Raw genomic sequence first — 18,421 nt, forward strand, 5'->3', positions numbered from 1 at the left:
GATGATTCTTGGTTAATTTTTAGACTTGTTTAGGATGGGAAATTTACTCTGGTTCTCTTGGGACTATATTTTTATACTTTTCTTTTGCAATATCAAATTGGAGGCATGCTGTTTTAAATTGTGCAGTATAAGTTTACCGACCCACATCTAGACTTTGTGCTATCTAAATAATTATTTAAGGGTTGCAGGACATTTGTGTAGCTCAAGTCTATCATAATTTGTTTTGTACAATCATGTTAAACGATATTTAAATGGAAATGCATTTGAACTATTAAACCTTGTAATATTTTATGCAAGTTATTACATACTTTAGTCACAAGTTTGCCATTACTTTTATTGCTCAAAAGCTTCTTACTGTTGACGTTCTGTTGTTTCCAATACCAGTACCTATACAGTTTAACCATCTTTTGCTTTTTGGCCACAAGTCAAGTTATAAAATTTTTGTTTTGTTTTGGGTTTTACGTCACATCGACACAGTATAGGTCATACCGCCACGTTCCAGATTTACTGGTGGAGGAAGACCTCAGGTGCCCTTCCGTGCATTATTTCAGGCACGAACGGGCACCTGAGTAGAACCACCGACGTTCCGTAAGCTAGCTGGATAGCTTCCTCACATGAATGAATCCGAAGTCCCTGTCGGGATTCGAACCCACAGCGGTGAGGGGCAAGTGGTTTGATCAAGTTATAAAATACTACCACCATTTTGCAACTTTGATTTCACATTCAATGCTACTTTTTTCAGTTGACAAGCATCCAACATGCTTTAAAACATTATAAAACAAAGGTTTTACCTTCAAGAAAGTCAGAGACAACAAAATCTCTAAATTTGGAAGTCGCACTATATAGATAAAGAAGAATAAGAATGACATATTTGGAAGTCACAAGCCAAATTTAAGGAGTAAATGACTCCCAGACTTCCATTAAGGGAAGCCCTGGCTTACTCTGCCTATTTAACTCAGGAGTCTGTGATAAATAACTATTTGTTTGCAGCTACCAAACATTTTAAAAATATCAACTCGAGTTGATCCTTCTATCGAGATTGTTCTATTGCAGAAACATTCAATAAAAGCCACCAAACTTCTAAAAGGCAAATTGAAAGTTTCTTTAGGTGGAAGAATCAAGACTTATAAGTACTGCTGTCAACTTTTATGTTTATCTCACAAGTCAAGTGTTACAAGTGTATAGCATGGGACTCCATATTATCGACGTACTTAAAAGTTTTCCTATACGTCTGCATTGAATTTCATTGGTGAATTTAAAATTAATATTTTGTGTAAAGCAGAACAGATTTAACTTATCATTACATTTTTTATTGAACGATGTCCAAAGATTTTTAACTTTTAACGTATGCATGACCGTACATGGCAAAATACTGAAGTACGTCGGTAATACAGAGTATACTCCAGGTTTCCAAGATGCTGTCTTTAGATGTAAGAAACTTGTGGTGGCATGGCAAAGTGGGTAATGAACCAGACTAGTAATCAAAAGGATTGCTGGCGGTACCGATTCAAACCCAGACAAAGGGCAATCTGAGCAAAAGACTGAACACTTGTTTACCAGATGAAATTGACATTATGCCCATCCAAGTGTAAATGTTGAGTGTACAGGTAAAGGTCAAAATAACTTCACATTTTGCAGAATTTTTTTTTCCAACTTACTATTTTACTTCAAATGAATAATCAATTACCCATATGACTTCAGAAAATTTCCATAAATATTGTTTGGATTGTATTGTTGATGTTTAATTAATAAATAGAAAGGCGTTTTATATTTTCGTTAATTAAATCATATTAAATCATTTTATTCTACCATGTATTTGTTTTCTCAATTATTGGTCACTAACTATTACAAAAGTCATTTTTGAAATCTTTGGTTAATTCAGCTCAACTTGACGTGAGAAAATGAGCATAATGTCACTTAATGGTATGTCTACTCTTCTTTCAAAATAGAAGTGTGAATTCCGCAAAATTTTCATACAAAATGAACAGAAAACAACAACATAACTCTGTTTTACAGTAACTTTACTGCAATATCGCTTGGCTTACAGAACAATTTCCCACAAACCAATGATGTTAAATTTCTTCCATTTTTTTTCTCTGTTAATTTAATGTCTATTTATCTCATCGCCATGGAGACTTGCCAGACACGAATATTGTTATCTGTGTAGCCAGCAAAAAGTGTCTGTCCGTCAGCAGACCAGGCAAGTGAAATACACTGGGCTGGCTCAGCCTTGCTGCTTGTACCAATTACTTCCTGTCTCAGTTCATCTACAACAACTTTGCCTTCCAAATCCTGAAAGGAAAATTACAAATACAATTACAAAGATGCAAAAGTTGTGCTATTTTCCATCAATGAAAAAACAATTTATCTGAATTCTATATTCAAATTATAAACCGAGTAGTAATTAATGCACACAATAATAAATTTTAATAGTCATTTCTATACTATTACATTTAACCTTGATTTGATTCAAAGTTTCATGTTGGTCAACTTTTAAAATGTTTAAATAATAGACTACATTAAAGTTTTTGCATGATGGCAACAACGATACAGCTGCTATTATAATAGCTTGACTTTTCTTTCGAAACAGAGGAGCTAATAACCGTAACAAAGCTTTGACAATATTTATAGACTTACCCAGATCTTGATGCTAGGACCAGTAGCTGCACACAGCCAGTATCTGTTAGGACTGAAGCAGAGAGAGTTGATGATGCCACCACCATCAAGTGTGTACAAATGTTTGCCTTCGTTCAAGTCCCACAGCATAGCATTACCATCCTGTACAAAAATGAACATCACTATAATGCCCAAGATTTCTGATACAAGTATTTTTAATTATTTAAGTTATTCATTCAACTAAATTAAAAGTTCAAATGAGAAAATAATGCAGTGAATACTGGCTATCAATATTAAGACCGCCAACATGAGACTACAACCCTTGACGTCATTAATTATTTTTTAAGATTGACATATTGAATTTTGAAGGCTTTTTAGTTCTATAGCTCTAAAAATAAACAAAAACGTCTGAAATATACTAAGTCATATTTATCTTTAACATTTTAAGGGAACATTACTTTTTTATTTTTAACGTCATTGACAATGTTAACATCCATTGATGTCGTATGTAAAATGACGGTTAGGTTTTTTTCATGCCGGCCTTCAATTTTGTCAAGGCTCACAGACAAAAGTGCTGCTTGCTGAAGTTCTTTAGGTTACAAGCAAAAAAAAAAATCAAAAAAAAATCTGCAATTTAAAAATTATTCAAGCTCATTTTTTTAAACTTCCAACAGGGAAAAATACAGTCATCAGGTATACAAATATTAATCTACTCAATGAGGTTAAACAGACAAAGAAGATTCCTCTAGTTTAAGAACCACAAATGCCATATAAAATAAATAGTTCTACATATATTTACCAAGCTCCCTTCTTAAAAACATTTAACAATAGGTATCAGGCAAATAAATATAGCAAGTTTTTTTTAATGAATAATTCCATTCCCATAGCCTTGTATATTAATTTGAACATATTGCAGAATTTCCTACTTCTGTTTCTTTGCATTTGAGGCAGTCACCTTTTGGTTATTAAAGAGTGATTTAGAAATTTTCTGGCAGCCCAAGTTGTATTTGACACAATCATTTTGGTCTACAGTCTCCGCCAGATGACAACCCTGCATAGTTATAAAGGTTAACTTGACATTATAGAACAAGAACCTACCTTGCCTCCAGAGGCACACAGAGAACCGTCGGGTGATACAGCAACATTATTCAAGTAGCCAGCATGACCAAAATGGTTGGTCTTTAGTTTACAGTTTGTCAAATTCCAAACCTGTCAAATTATACAAACAATTGAGCATATATATGTTCTTTTACTTCTAGTTTCCTTATTTTACTATGCAGTTTTATTAGTTCAGCTTTCAACAATTGGATGTTATGGTTTCTCTTTTTCACTTAGGTTTAAAACCCATTCAAGTTAACTACAATTTTAAAGATGTTCCAACTACAAATTACTCGAAAATATACTGTCACTAAAAAAGATCCAAAACAGACTTGCTTATTATAATTAGTGCTGTCATTGTTTTAGTTTTAAGCATATCAATAATTACTTTTAATATAATGAGTTAACATTATCAAGTTTTTCAAATGCATATCAATTACAATTATAATTGATCAACGGAAAAATACTGACAATACATCAATATTGTTTCTTTTCGCTGACAGCTCTAATAACGGTAGAAATTAACAATCTGTGTTTATTTCAATCTTTACTATATCATAAATGTTAACTATTTCACTTCCTTACATACAATGTAGAACATACCTTGACTTTCTTATCCCAGCTGCTAGAAACAATGATTGGGTTGGCTGTATTTGGGGAGAATCTCACACATGACACCCAGTCACTGTGTCCTTCATCCTATCAATAACAGATAACACTTTTATTAAACTTTCCATCGAGTCTAATATCAATCATGATTGGGAAAGATGCCTTTAATAGCTTTTTGATTGTGGGAAGAATTATTGCTAAAATAAGTAAATTATTGCTAAAAAAGTAAAAACTTTTAAGTTAGTAGCTTGGATTTTTTGAAAAAATTGCATGATTTTTAAAGAACTTTTCATTAGTAATAGCATTTTATAAGCCTCTATAAGGTTGGGGAAAACCCTGATTGTAATTACTTATCAGTGAGTCACATGTCTTAACATCAAATAAAGCCAAGCAAACAATACAATCTTTATCTGTCGACTTTTTCAAAAGTATACTTATTTCTTAACCCATATATACTTATCAAACAATAATTCTAATGACAAATCGCAAATGGAAGAAATTTTAGATGAATACTTATTGAAAATATTTTACCAAAATATCACAATAATATCTAAGACACTGATGGATCACTTTAACATATCAAATGAAAATTGCTAAAATACAAGGATAACTGGTAACAGTCAGTGCAAGTTACCTTGACTACACTGACTTCAAATATCACTTGTGGGTATAGGTCTATATAGGAAACCCACATACCTACTATGCGAAACAATGTGACAGATGGGACAAAAGATCTGCAACTCAGGTACCACATCTATTTTAGGAGAAGCACTTAATTACATTTAATATACTTCCTTCTATCCCATCAAATAAAGTCCATGACATTTCACAAAGTATATTCACAGGATATTTCATACCTGAATGGTGTATTTACAGACACCAAGGGTATTCCAAAGCTTGATGGACTTGTCTCTGGATCCGGACACAATCTGTCTGTTGTCTGCGGAGAAGGCAACACTCAATACATCCTTGGTGTGACCTTTGAACATTCTTGTTGTCTTTGAGCTAAAATGTTCATTACAAATTTATCAGCAAGGTGAAATAGTCAAGAAAAAGCAATTTTTTAAAAACAAAAATTCACATCATTCCCTGACCTCCTGATAAACAGTTTTGGCATCACTGGGAATTGTTCCAAATATATATAAATTTGATATAATAACAGGATTTTAACATAATGAAATAGGATATAGCCTTCTTTAAAATTAACTCATTTACATAAAATGCTTCTTTCAGCTTTATATTTCACAACTAAATTTTCAAATAAATTAAGAGACAGAAAGTCAGCATACGTGCTCAGATCCCACAATCTTAAGGTCTTGTCCCAGGATCCGGACAGAGCAAACTGTCCATCAGAAGACATAACAACATCAGACACAAAGTGACTGTGACCTTTCAACATTTTGTGTGGCACTCCAAAGCATCCTTCTTCACGTACAAGACGCCACTGAATCAGTGTTTTATCTGAATAAAAGTAAAGATATGAATATAAATGATAATAATCTTATTTATGGAACTGTTTGCATATTTCAAACTTGGAGGAGAACTGTGGGGAATCCGTTTGGGGGTGAAGAGCTTGTTCATGTGGGGAATCACTCATATGCCACATATCTGAACAGATTTAGACCCAAAGAGTGTGATGGCATTTAAGGTATGTCCGATGAAACTAAAGGAATTACAATTTTGGGGCAAGAAAATATAAGAAAACCCAAACAAATATTCATAACATTTAGGAGGAAGCCCAATGTGATCAACATTGACAAAACGAAAAATCACCTCTTGAAGCAGACAGAATCATGTCTGGATATTGGGGAGTTGTAGCAATCTGGGTCACCCAACCGCCATGGCCTTGAAGGGTGGCCCTCAGTGTCATCTGTTCTGTAGCCATTTTGTATCAGCGATATATATTTGGCGAGGATCAAAGCCGATTTCAACACCACTTGTGATTTTAGGCAGCCATCAGATCCGCTGCCATCAAAAAAGAGACTGAAGAGTACTTCCGGTTTACACACATCGGATATGTCTATCGTCACGGAAGCGTAAAGTCTATTGTCAAAACTTCAATCATTCAAAATGATTAAATACACAATATATAGTGTTTATTACCGCTATATCAGTACAGATTCATAATAAATGCAAATTTCCTTGGGTAATATTTAATATTTGTCAAAAGAGAAAATAGGAAATCCTTAAGAAAGCCCAACACGGCAAAAATGAAAATGTTGCAGGTTTGATTTAGTCTGATAAATACCAGAGAACTACTGATAAATTGAGTCTTTGGTATTAATCAGAATATAAACAATTCATTTCATTTTCAAAACATTATTAACAGAAAATTGACTGACTGTTTTTGCAGAAATTGTTTTATATAGTTGATACGTTTTATGAATGTTTACTTTAACGTATGTTCAAAAGAGGTTTAAGTTCGAAGAATAATTAATTTCAATTTTCAATTTCAATTTATTTACAATAACACTACTTAAATGCACTACCAGCTATAACCTTATCACAGATTTATATCTGTATTAGTATATGTTCATGACTTAAAGCAGACGATTATTCATAGCTGACAATATTAATTGTATTTGCTTGCACTTTCTATGTATACAAACAAGTTTATGATATGTCATAACCCAAGATGCCCAAACCCTCCAAAAAGATCTCAACAGTCTTGAAACACCTTATATCATTTTAGCAGCAGGAAAAACCAAGTAAACCATACACGTCTCAGACTTGGATGCAGCTCTCTTAATTTCGAATTACATAGGAGAAACTTAATCTCGGCTCCTTTGTGTACATGTGGTGCTATAGAAACTGTTTCCCACTTTCGGCTCAGTTTTCCTTAGTACCTTATCATACGTCAGCAATTCTTTAACGACCTACCCTGTGCACCAACCCTTATTAAGCTTCTTTTCGGCAATGATCGCCTAAGTATGGATCTGTTCACACTTGTCAAGAGCTTCATTGAAGCATCAAAGCGTTTCGATTCATAATTCCCGACTCAGCGTTTAAAAACATCGTATTTCCATGACAAATTGTTTTATTGTTATTATTACTATTATTTTCTTCCTTTTTTTCATTAAAAGGGAAAATGAATAAACAAAAAACCAAGTAATACTTTTCGAAAATTTATTAATTTAGATCAATTTTGAACCTTAAAACATGCACTGATCATATAAAGTGAAAAAAATAAAGACGAAACTCCATCATGGAAAGGAATTAATATAAGTGTTATGCTTGTTTTCCAATCCATATATATAGTGATGTAAAAATGTTACATGCTTGTAAAAATTGATAAATAAAATATGTTTAAACTAACAGTCTTAAAAACTGGGAATGTGATTAGTCTATGGAATTTATTCCAGATAAATGTGAAGTCATTAGTATCAGCCGCAAGAAACATACAGTAACATTCTCTTATAATCTACATGATCAACAACTAAAATCTACTTAGACTGTAAAATATTTAGGTGTAACAAGTAGTAAATGTCTATATATCATGGACCAATAATATAAATAACATAACAGCAAATGCAAATAACTCATTCATATTTATAAATAGAAATGTCAAAACATCCAACAAAAAGGTCAAAGAAAGTTACTGCCTACAAAACTTATGTAAAGCCTCAGTTAAAATGTCGCTCTACGGTTTGGCATCCATTGCAAATATATCTGGTTTTCAAAATAGAATAAGTTCAAAGGTCAGCTACCAGATATGTATACAATGACTGCAATTACACCAGTAGTGTATCTAGAACGTAAAGTGATCTTAATTGGCAAACTCTAGATCCGAGGCGCAGCATCAGCTCTGTTACCCTACTCTACAAAATCCAACACAATATCGTGTGAGGGTCGACCATCACCATCTGACACCCACTAGAAACCTAAATTACCTTATACCATACCCAAGGACTCAATACCACTCCTATTAATTTCCCCCCAACTGTATTCATCTGTGTAATGGCCTACCCGTGTCCTCACAAGCTAATCGCAGATTAAATCTCTTTTTTGGGCAGCTGTATCCTTTCTACCATTTCTAAGTCAGTTTTGCTTTTATCTTTTTACTTCAAACTTGTAGTTTTCTAATAAATTGCTTTTCATCCTATACCAATAATTTTGCACTTAACACAATTGATTTAACAGCTATTTCCAGAAAACGTGCCTGCTTAGTAAATCGTTAACGATTTTGAAGCGGTATAATGCATATGTAGATGTAGAAAGTTAAATGGTGCCATGATGATTATTAAAGTGTGGCAAATTGAACTGGGGCAAATCTTTAGATAACAGTTTAGAAAATATTGATAACTATAATCATTTAAAATCACCAATTACTATTCTTCAAAATACATAAAGAGAACATTTTGTTTTACAAATTTATGTATGCACAAACATTCATTTAATCTTGTAATTTTATCATTTAATCACTTAAAGGAGTGAATCATCACTAATCTGGAGTTAATCATCACTAAAGTTGGGCGGGTCGTTATGGGGCGAATCTATGACGTCAAATCTGTATCAAAGATTTACAATCACGCAAGTTCACATTTTTGCGAGATTTTCCAGGACCACGCCTGACACGAGCAATTTTACTGATACATATATATGTACACGTACGCCGCAATGTTATCCAAAAATTGTTGTGGTAATCAAAAAAAGAAATAGCAAAAATGTATAAAAAGTAAAAAAGATTGAGAAGATGTAAATTATTCTCTGTAATGGATGAAAAATGTTATAAAAAACATGGCTTTAAATAACTTTCAGCTCTTAGACTTTTTTATTCGTGTTTGTATTTTTTTATTGTAAATGCATTATGAACATATGTTGTATTCATTGGTTGAAACAGGGTCTTTCAAAAAGAATTTTCTATTTGAAAGACCCTGGTTGAAATAAACTAAATGTTTCAACTACTTGTACTCCTGTTTTATAATCATTTTTGTAAATTTAGTGTTGCCATGCAGAATATGAAATTTAAGTAGGCTAAACTAATAGGCTTATAAATGGCCAAGATAACTGCAGGACCGGATCCAGAAAATTTTGGCTGGGGGCTTATGTTTGAAAGTCAAACCCCCTCTTTAATGGGGTCTGGGGTTTATATTGTACCTCAGGAAAAAATGAAATCTACAGGTAAAATGGTGGCTTCTGGTGTATTTTAGGTGTACATTTTGAAATGGAATTGTCTACATATTTTTTCACGAAGTTTCAGACTTCCAGGACTTCATTGAATTTGTGTTGAAATTACATTTTATTTTTGTAAAAGTCGAAGAAAATCAACATAATGTTTACTGATTTCTAGGGTAAAACTATTTCAAAAAGGATTTTCCGGAGAGGCAGATGCTTTTTAATGGCCCTGCTATAGAAAGGAAAAGCGCTGATTATGTAAAACATAAACACTAAAAAAGCGATTCATTAAAAATGCTTTTTGATTAAAATTTTACATCACTTACATTTAAGTATTTATATAAATAAAACTAACTGGATATATTATATATATACAATAAAAAATCATCATCACATTCAAAGGGCTATTTCTAATTTACCAGTACATATATTTCGATCGACTAATTTAAGAGTTCTTAGGCTAATTTACTCAGTATTATGTATATATAGACGCTTAATGTGCCTCTTCACTGGCCTGTAACTGGGTGGGTCAAAATTTACCATTTCAAGTTATATGTTGATTTCTGCTTTAACAGCCAGCGCTAGGGGGCGTGGACACTAGCAATCATACACGTACTACACCCAAACACATTTTCAATATGGAATCTGTTTCCTCCGGTGACTGTAGTGATCAAGGGAAGTAACCACTGCATGAGTTTGAAATTTATGTAACACACCCGACGTCTCTATTTTACCCGATTCCGTATCAATAGCCGGAGAAATTAAATATTCCACTAGAGGTCGCTGTTTATTTTCTACCGGGTGAGGATAGAAATATCTGACTCAACTTTATGATACATGTTCTATTTTAGTTGCATGTTTTAAAATTCTTATCACGATTGTGATGTTAATATGTACGCATATAAAGTGACCAGAATAAGCTTTTCATTTTGTTTTTAATGTTTGCAGTTTGCGAGAGCAAGTCTTAGCAAATTTCGTGACGTCATATTCAAGTTTTGTCGGCCATTTTGTTGCGAACCGTATAATTTTTTAAACCGTATCATAGTTACTAGTGATTTAACGCCTTTCTTGGACATTTGGTGAACATTTAAATGTTTAATATTTGTAGATAATATCCACATCACGCGACAAAAATGAATGAAGAAAGGACTGCGGCAAAAGAACTCGACCAGTGGATAGAACAACTGAACGAATGCAAGCAACTTTCAGAAAATCAAGTGAAAACTTTATGTGAAAAGGTATCCTATTTGTAGTATATATAACACTTACAACGTATGTAAATGCCATGGGTTATTCTATAGCCTACCCGTTTGTATAAAATTTATAGCTTTTATAAGGATTGGAAGTCTCACTGACGGTGTCCCTCACATGAAAGAATAGTCACATGTATAGGCTACAGCTACCGTAGTCTATAGAGTCAAAATGAATCAGCATTTCAAAGACTGCTAGGAATTGCCATTTCCATTAAAATAACCTTAATGTGTCTTTAAGGAGAAATATTTGAAATAGTGATTAACCAGAGCCTATGCAGTAACAAACTGATTCCGACATAATTTTCATACATGAAGATTGTAGTTCAATTCTTAATAGAATAGAGGTAACCCAAGAAAAAAGGCAGATGGTGCGCTCCTTTTCTTGTGTCTTCAATAATGTCGTCAAGTGGTATCAAGTTATCTATCAACTTGTCATGTCTGATTGGCTTAGGGCAGACAGTGTATAGGTAGAAATGGTCAAATCTTGTTTGCTGTACATCACTATATGTTGCCATCCAGGAATGGCGACAATAATAATATATATACCATACATGATAGAGTGTATATTACAAGTTCTGTCATGGCTAGAAAATTTTGTATATATCGAAAAGGTAATTAACAATATCCTTAGGTGACCTGGTATAGAGAATTAGAGTCATTATGCCCTTGTTTCAATACCATATTTGTTGACATGGTTTGACTATTGTGATGCCTCACAACATGGGAAAATAATTAAGAATAAACTTTGTTAATTTTTTACAGCATTTTCCAAAATCGGGCTTTGATATATAATTATAATGCTTATAATTTGCTTCAGTTTGAATATATCCTAATACAGGGCTTCAGTTTGATTACACTATTCAATTTCTAGTTTTCAGTCTGGTAATTGAAGGGACTTTTAAACAAAAGTACTTGTGTCTATATAAAAGAAATCAGCACACATCATTTTATAAACAGTCTCACTTATAATTTTATATAAACAAAATGTTAGATCTGAAAAATGCCTTGCTGTTCCACGGCATCATTTTAATCACATTGCTGTCACACTTCAGTTAAGTTTATGTGTGCAAGGTGACATATCCAAAACTTCTGAAGGAAATGGTTTCAAACTTCACACATTTGCTCTTTGTGATTGATGGGCACAGGCCCCATTACTCTGAGTTAAGTTAAATTTCACAGAGTTATGCCCCTTTCTCATTACCAAAACGGTATTAATAACTGAAAATAGTCAACTGCACTGTTATACATACAGACAGCTTCTCGAATTTTGCAGGATTGTTCAAAGAATAATATGGATATCCTACATAACTAGGCATTTGAGTTGGTATTACAATTTGGTTAAAGTGTTGCATGCAACATCATATCTCATCAACCACTAATGATATTTGCTTGTAACTTCACACACTTATTTGACAGCATAATAGGTCACTATCCAAGGCCTATATTTGTAGCATGTATTTTGACACAATATTGACAGAAAAACATGTTTTGGAAATTGGCATTGGGAATGCCAGGCTTCGCGAAAGTTGCCGGACCGTCGGACATGTCCGACAAAAATCAGGCCGGTCCGATATTTTTTTCCGAGTTCCGGACCTTATGTCCGGTACGAATACCGGGATATATCCAAGACCGATCAAGACCGAGTTTTCTCCCTTGAATAAAAAAATGTAAAACGAGTTTTGATTCGCCGTTTCATTTTTAGTGTCCAATCAAATTCTAGATACATACAACTTTCGATGATCTTGTACTCGGAAAAAAAAACTCGGTGTTACTGCATTATTAAATTATCTAATGAAGGAAAAAAGCGAAACAAAAGAAATACGAGTCCAGGCGCCTGCCGAGAAAATTTGTGGGTAAATCTACTAAATGGAAAAATGGCCGCTCGTGGTTGGTTTTTAACGAGGAAGAAAATAAGATGAAATGTACATTGTGTCATAAATTTTTATAAAGATCATATGATGATATCATGAATGTTTAAATTTCAAGACAGAGTCCATCAATCTGGATAAACTGATGTTTTATTTAAGAGAATAAAATTGTGTTGCAAATCTTTAAAAGTTCCTATGTCTTTAAAAAAACACAAAGGTATTACCATATACATATATTTGGGAAAAAAATTCGGTCAGACAAAAGTTCTTTCGGTCAGACAAGAATTGAAAGTTTGTATGACCGAATGTCAGGCAAATGTTTCAGCAGTTTCGCGAAGCCTGGAATGCCCCCAGAAATATCGAGTGATAATAATTATATTAGGGAAAGGGGCTGCAAAAAGTAAATGACCAAAATCACATCCGACAACTTTAAATATTATGACTGTTTCCTTGCAATTATGACTGTTTCCTTGCAGTCAGTCAAAGAATTTTAGTAGCTAAAAGAATGCAAATATGTCAATTTAGAGTTTTCATTTATTTCTTTATCCCTTTGTTACTTTGTAACTCTTACATGTATGTAAGTTGAATACATATGTAGAATTTTACAAACATATCAAATTCAGCCTTGAGAATCAATGATACATCAATAATTATAATTACGGTTTCTTATGTTTTTTTCTCCAGGCTAAAGAAATATTATCCAAAGAATCAAATGTACAAGAAGTGAAATGTCCTGTAACTGTGAGTGGAGATGTGCACGGTCAGTTCCATGACCTTATGGAGTTATTCAAAATTGGTGGAAATTCGCCTGACACAAACTACCTGTTCATGGGAGATTATGTAGATAGAGGTTATTACTCCGTAGAAACCGTAACTCTTCTAGTAGCACTTAAAGTAAGTCAATGTTGAATCAGTGTATTAAAAGAAATTCTGGTGCCAATGTCATGTTAACATACAGTTAGTTTTCTTTGAAGTAAAAAGGAAATATTCCACTTCTTTAATCTTTTTTAAAATCTCTTTAAACTGATAGGTATAGGTAGCAGACATGTTTATTTTTTAGGCTGCTTTTATTTTTGGATATCCAACAAAAAACCTATTTTCAACAACTCAAAATTTGTTTGACATAAAATTTTTCTTTTGAATTATTATGATTCAGACTACACTCCTTCATACCTTTGTTTTTCTATTGTCATGTTTATATTTATCTACATGACCTACTGACCCAGTTAAGTAATATTTAAATTTAATCAGTGTTATATTTATTGTAAAACTAGAACAATACACATGAGTCATATCAGAGAACTTCTTTTGTGAAATAGTTGCTTATAATTTAAAATAGAAATAACAACAGAATGTTTTGTCCTTTACAAAAAATACTCAGTACTTAAAGAAGTAAACTAGTTATCTTTATATTTAAGTTGAAAAGGATGTATTTTTGAAGTGACCAAATCTTCAAGAATGAATTACCCTTCAAATGAGTTTCACCAGTCACTGAATGATTTGAATTTAACTCTGTGCTTTTTATTTCATATCTGCAAGTAATCAAGTATTACCCATTTCCGAAAGTTTTTGAGATAAAAAAGTGTGTGATAAAAACAAACTGTCATACCATATTCTGGTTTTATAGATTATTCCTAACCTCTCATATTTTTTTAAAACTTTTTCCTTTGTCATGTTCAAAATTTCCAGATTGTATTCTTTTAGATATTTAAGTCCTTTACCTGAATTATATTTTATACTTTATAAAAAGGTATATAATTTGATTTTAGGTAAGATTTAAGGATAGAATAACAATTTTACGAGGAAACCATGAAAGTAGACAGATTACACAAGTGTACGGGTTTTATGATGAATGTTTACGGAAATATGGCAACGCTAATGTATGGAAATATTTCACAGATTTGTTTGATTATTTACCATTGACAGCTCTAGTAGATGGACAAGTAAGTGTGCTAATTGATACTTTTGTCTTGAATTATTGAATGAATATGTGCTTGAATTATTTTGTATGTATTTATTTCTAGTTATGCATATATATGTTTATAGAAAATATACTTGAGTCAAATGTTTCCAAATCCAGCATCATGAAATCATCAACTGGGACTAATTGCACAATTCTAGCTTACATGTAGTCAGATTTGTACTATCTATGAGTGTTGTTATTTATTCTGATGCAGGTTTTCTGCATTCTTTATGTAAACTGATTTTAAATAGATACGAAATTACCATATGCTTATGTCCCATGTTGTAGACTTTATACAAGTTGGTGAATTATGAATTTTTACCATGAATCACACGTTTTGTTAAAGTTTTGAATTTAAAGACAAGTAAACAATTTCTGGTCACATTTTTTTTGTATATTAAGGTAACTTACTACCATGATGGTCTATTTTACTCAATTTAGGTCATACATGTTTTTAACTTTGATTTTCAGGTAAGTTTGTAGCTGAGGCACTATTTTCAGAAATTCCTACTGCGACTAAATGAAACAACTAGTGTCCAAGTTTGTTAGACAATTCTTGGGTCTTATTCTTAAAAGTATATACGCTTAACTTTTTCAGATTTTCTGTTTACATGGAGGATTGTCACCTTCTATAGACACACTAGATCATATCAGAGCTCTAGATAGAATACAAGAAGTTCCACATGAGTAACAATTATTTTACAGCTTTTCTCAGTGATGGCTTAATATTGTCTTTGGCTATATATTCAAGATTCATTGACTGATGATCTAGATTGTTTTGTAAATGTAGAGTTTCAAGTTAGTGTTACAATCTGAGTTCTATAAAGAAAAAAGTAGGAACTATTTGTTTTATGCAGCTGGACTAAGAAAGATAGATTTTACCATATAAATGCCTGACCTTCTATTTGAAAAATTATATACGTTTAGAAGCACAATCTATGAAGTGGTCAGAGAAAAAATGCTTAGAAGAATATTACATGTTTTCATTGTAAAAGTCATTAATGATCAAGACAGTGTTCTTAAATGCCTTTTCTTTTTTAAATGTGACAAACAGTTTTGATAAAATGATGATGGTACATGTAATAATAGAATTGAATGTTAGAATATATAAACAAGGAAATGAACGGGAGAAAAAATATTTTCTTGTTTTCAGGGACCAATGTGTGATCTTCTTTGGTCAGATCCAGATGACAGAGGTGGCTGGGGTATCTCTCCTAGGGGTGCAGGTTACACGTTTGGTCAGGATATCTCAGAGACATTCAACCACAGCAATGGTTTAACCCTTGTGTCACGTGCCCATCAGCTAGTCATGGAGGTTTGTCAACAACTTTTCAAATTGTATATTGAAACTTAACAAGTCTGTTTTTGGCAGTTTGATGTTTCTTGTTTATGTCATTTTGTGGGTGTTTGTTTCATAGACATTTAGGAAGGAATTTCTTTTGGGTTATTAAACTGGCCTTGAATTTTAATCCCAGCCTGGTGGTGATACATATATATATATATGTACTATGCCAGATTACAAAAAGAAAATGACAGTTTTATTTTGATATATCATATGTGTCCTGAAATTCTTCTGAAATTTTCTAAGTTTTATGTTTTAAAAATAAAACAATAGCTGTAAGCCTAAATTTAGTTTTTAGTATTTTTAATAAACATTCTTTGACAAAATTTTTTAAAAAAACTATATCCAAAATTTTGAGCATTGGGTTTTTAACAGATGGAAGCTTAAAAGTTTTTAAAATAATGCCAAAAAGGTCTATTTTTAGAAATTCCCCTTTTGTTTTGAAATTTAAACACTGCATAATTGCTAGCCCTGGGTTTAATAAAAAAAAATTTTAAATTTGTACAGCCATTTTTTAAAAAATATTATGTAATTTTACCCAAATTGAAATGGTGTTTCAAATGTGTGGTTTTAAAATGTTACATATAAAAAAATGAGATTTTGTTTTTTTAGGTTACAATTGGTTCATGCCCGAAATTTGTCACTAATTTTTTCAGGGGCCCCAATACTGTTACAATGTGGAAATAAACAGCCATTAGGGAATATGATGCTTTTAAAATATTCATTGTATGTTATTTTATTTTTTCTTGTTTTTCTGAAATGGGGGTATAAGAAAATTATATAAAGATATTAATATAATTTGGGCATTTTTTTGGATTAATAGGGTTTTGGCCCCAGGTGGGGTTAAAATGACCTATTTAGAAGACGACCCCTTATTAATTTTGAGGTCAAGAGAGGTCAAAGGTGAAGGTCATCATAGCGTTGGTCTCAGAAAGTTTGGAAAGTTCTTGTTGTTTCAATGTAACAATCACTTGATAAGGAGTACGGTCAAGTTTGTAACTTCGTTAGGACATTGCCATGGTCAATAGCTGCCCCCTGTTGATTTTGCGGACATTTGGTCAAAGGTTAAGGTCACAGTGATACTGTCAGTTTATGAAACAATGTGGGACATTGCCCAAGTCCTGTAGGAAAACCCTAGTGATTTTAAGGTCATTTTGTCAATGTCGCAGTGGCATGAAATACTTGTGTAATCAAGAACAAGAGTTTCCAGAGTTTGTGAAACTTTTAAGTTATAATTACATTATTAAATTTTGTATAAAGCTTGAGTTTCATAAAATCATGCATTTATAAGAATGTAAATATGCCTCTGTTACAGCAAATGAAGTGAGGGTTTAAAGTGTCCTATGGGCACATTTAAGCCGCGCCATGACAAAACCAACATAGTGGGTTTGCGACCAGCATGAATCCAGACCAGTCTGCGCATGCGCATCTGCGCAGTCTGATCAGGATCCATGCTGTTCACTGTCAGTTTCTCTTCTTGTTATAGGGTTTGTAAGCGAACAGCATGGATCCTGATCAGACTACGTGGATGCGCAGGCTGGTCTGGATCCATGCTGGTCGCAAACCCACTATGTTGGTTTGTCATGGCACGACTCAATTAAACATGTGCAGCTTTAATGAATCTCCCTTGTTTTATATCTGTACAATTATATAAAAAATAAAGAGATCTTTTGGGTTCATATCCGTAAGTGTTTTTGATTTTAGCTTTACTGATATGCTTTAACAAACTTTATATTTATTTATGATTATGTAAAACTTGAATTTCAATGAGCAAAAAATTTCTTTGTTGGCTTACATATGTACTATATTGTGGTAAGTACTGAAAGTCCAATGTGTTTCCAATCAATAAAAGACATTAGTTGCCCTTTTCATCTCCATTGATTCAATCCAGACAAATGGATTTAGATTTTTGAAGACATGCCAATACTTGCAAGGAAACTAATTATTGTAGTTAATTATCTGTTCAGTTGAAAACATGACAGAATTATGTAAGTTTTGTTTTGAAAAGTAAACATTTTTTTCTAAGAGACATTTTCATAGACTTATTGAAAAAGATTTATCATTATCTTTAATAGAAGCTACTTTTTTCAAAATGGAGACTTTTTTCTGTTCTACAAATTGTGTCCTGACTTATTTCACATTATTTACGATGATGCATACATGTCCATTTCTGTGAGCTATAATGATGATGTGAACAGGGAAAGTTACTCTTGCCAGTCAATCTTTCTATGAATATAAATGTAATCAATAATTTATCCACACGTATAAATGGATAGGAGTATTGCCATTTTATTTTAGTTTGTCAAATGCATATGCATGACCCCCAAATGGGGGGGAAATTTATGGTTGTTAATTGAATCACCTATCCCTGAATTGTTGTGAGTTTGATAACTCTAGGATCTTTTTGATTCTGTCAGTGTTTGGAAGCTCTCCTACCTGAGTTTAGTATAAATTTTTGCAAAGGGAAGCAAGCACCCAAGGGGTCTTCCTCTATCAATAAAGGCCTCCGTATGACCTTTGCTTGTATTCAAGCACCATGAAATACAATGAAAAAGGT

The 18,421-nt window shown here is 32.7% G+C and overlaps 2 protein-coding genes across 2 annotated transcripts; one reads left to right on the forward strand and one right to left on the reverse strand.

Annotated features, from left to right (window-relative positions):
• Positions 1 to 2,004: 2,004 nt before the first annotated feature.
• LOC132734806 (small ribosomal subunit protein RACK1-like) lies at positions 2,005 to 6,309 on the reverse strand. Its single transcript, XM_060721660.1, has 7 exons — positions 6,097 to 6,309; positions 5,613 to 5,784; positions 5,181 to 5,328; positions 4,318 to 4,413; positions 3,715 to 3,825; positions 2,638 to 2,778; positions 2,005 to 2,292 (listed from the first exon to the last, which is right to left on the reverse strand). The coding sequence occupies exons 1-7, from the start codon at positions 6,206 to 6,208 to the stop codon at positions 2,116 to 2,118; spliced, it is 957 nt and encodes a 318-aa protein (XP_060577643.1). The 5' UTR covers positions 6,209 to 6,309; the 3' UTR covers positions 2,005 to 2,115.
• Positions 6,310 to 10,133: 3,824 nt separating this feature from the next.
• On the forward strand, positions 10,134 to 15,837 carry LOC132734808 (serine/threonine-protein phosphatase 2A catalytic subunit beta isoform-like; the record flags this gene model as incomplete). The annotated part of the gene is made up of 6 exons (XM_060721662.1): positions 10,134 to 10,239; positions 10,547 to 10,676; positions 13,244 to 13,453; positions 14,329 to 14,502; positions 15,121 to 15,208; positions 15,674 to 15,837. Coding segments are annotated over exons 2-6 (741 nt in total), but the record flags the coding sequence as incomplete, so codon positions are not given.
• Positions 15,838 to 18,421: the final 2,584 nt, after the last annotated feature.

Source organism: Ruditapes philippinarum, unplaced genomic scaffold, assembly GCF_026571515.1.
Source record: "Ruditapes philippinarum isolate M1 unplaced genomic scaffold, ASM2657151v2 ctg4823_1_1_1_1, whole genome shotgun sequence".
Lineage (NCBI taxonomy): Eukaryota > Metazoa > Mollusca > Bivalvia > Venerida > Veneridae > Ruditapes > Ruditapes philippinarum.

Excerpts from the sequence above, each read along its gene's own strand:
- LOC132734806 (XM_060721660.1), bottom strand. The coding sequence starts at position 6,208 with ATGGCTACAGAACAGATGACACTGAGGGCCACCCTTCAAGGCCATGGC. Across the intron at positions 5,785-6,096 it reads GATTCTGTCTGCTTCAAGAG|ATAAAACACTGATTCAGTGG; the intron begins GTGATTTTTCGT and ends ACTTTTATTCAG. Across the intron at positions 5,329-5,612 it reads AGATTGTGGGATCTGAGCAC|CTCAAAGACAACAAGAATGT; the intron begins GTATGCTGACTT and ends TGAACATTTTAG.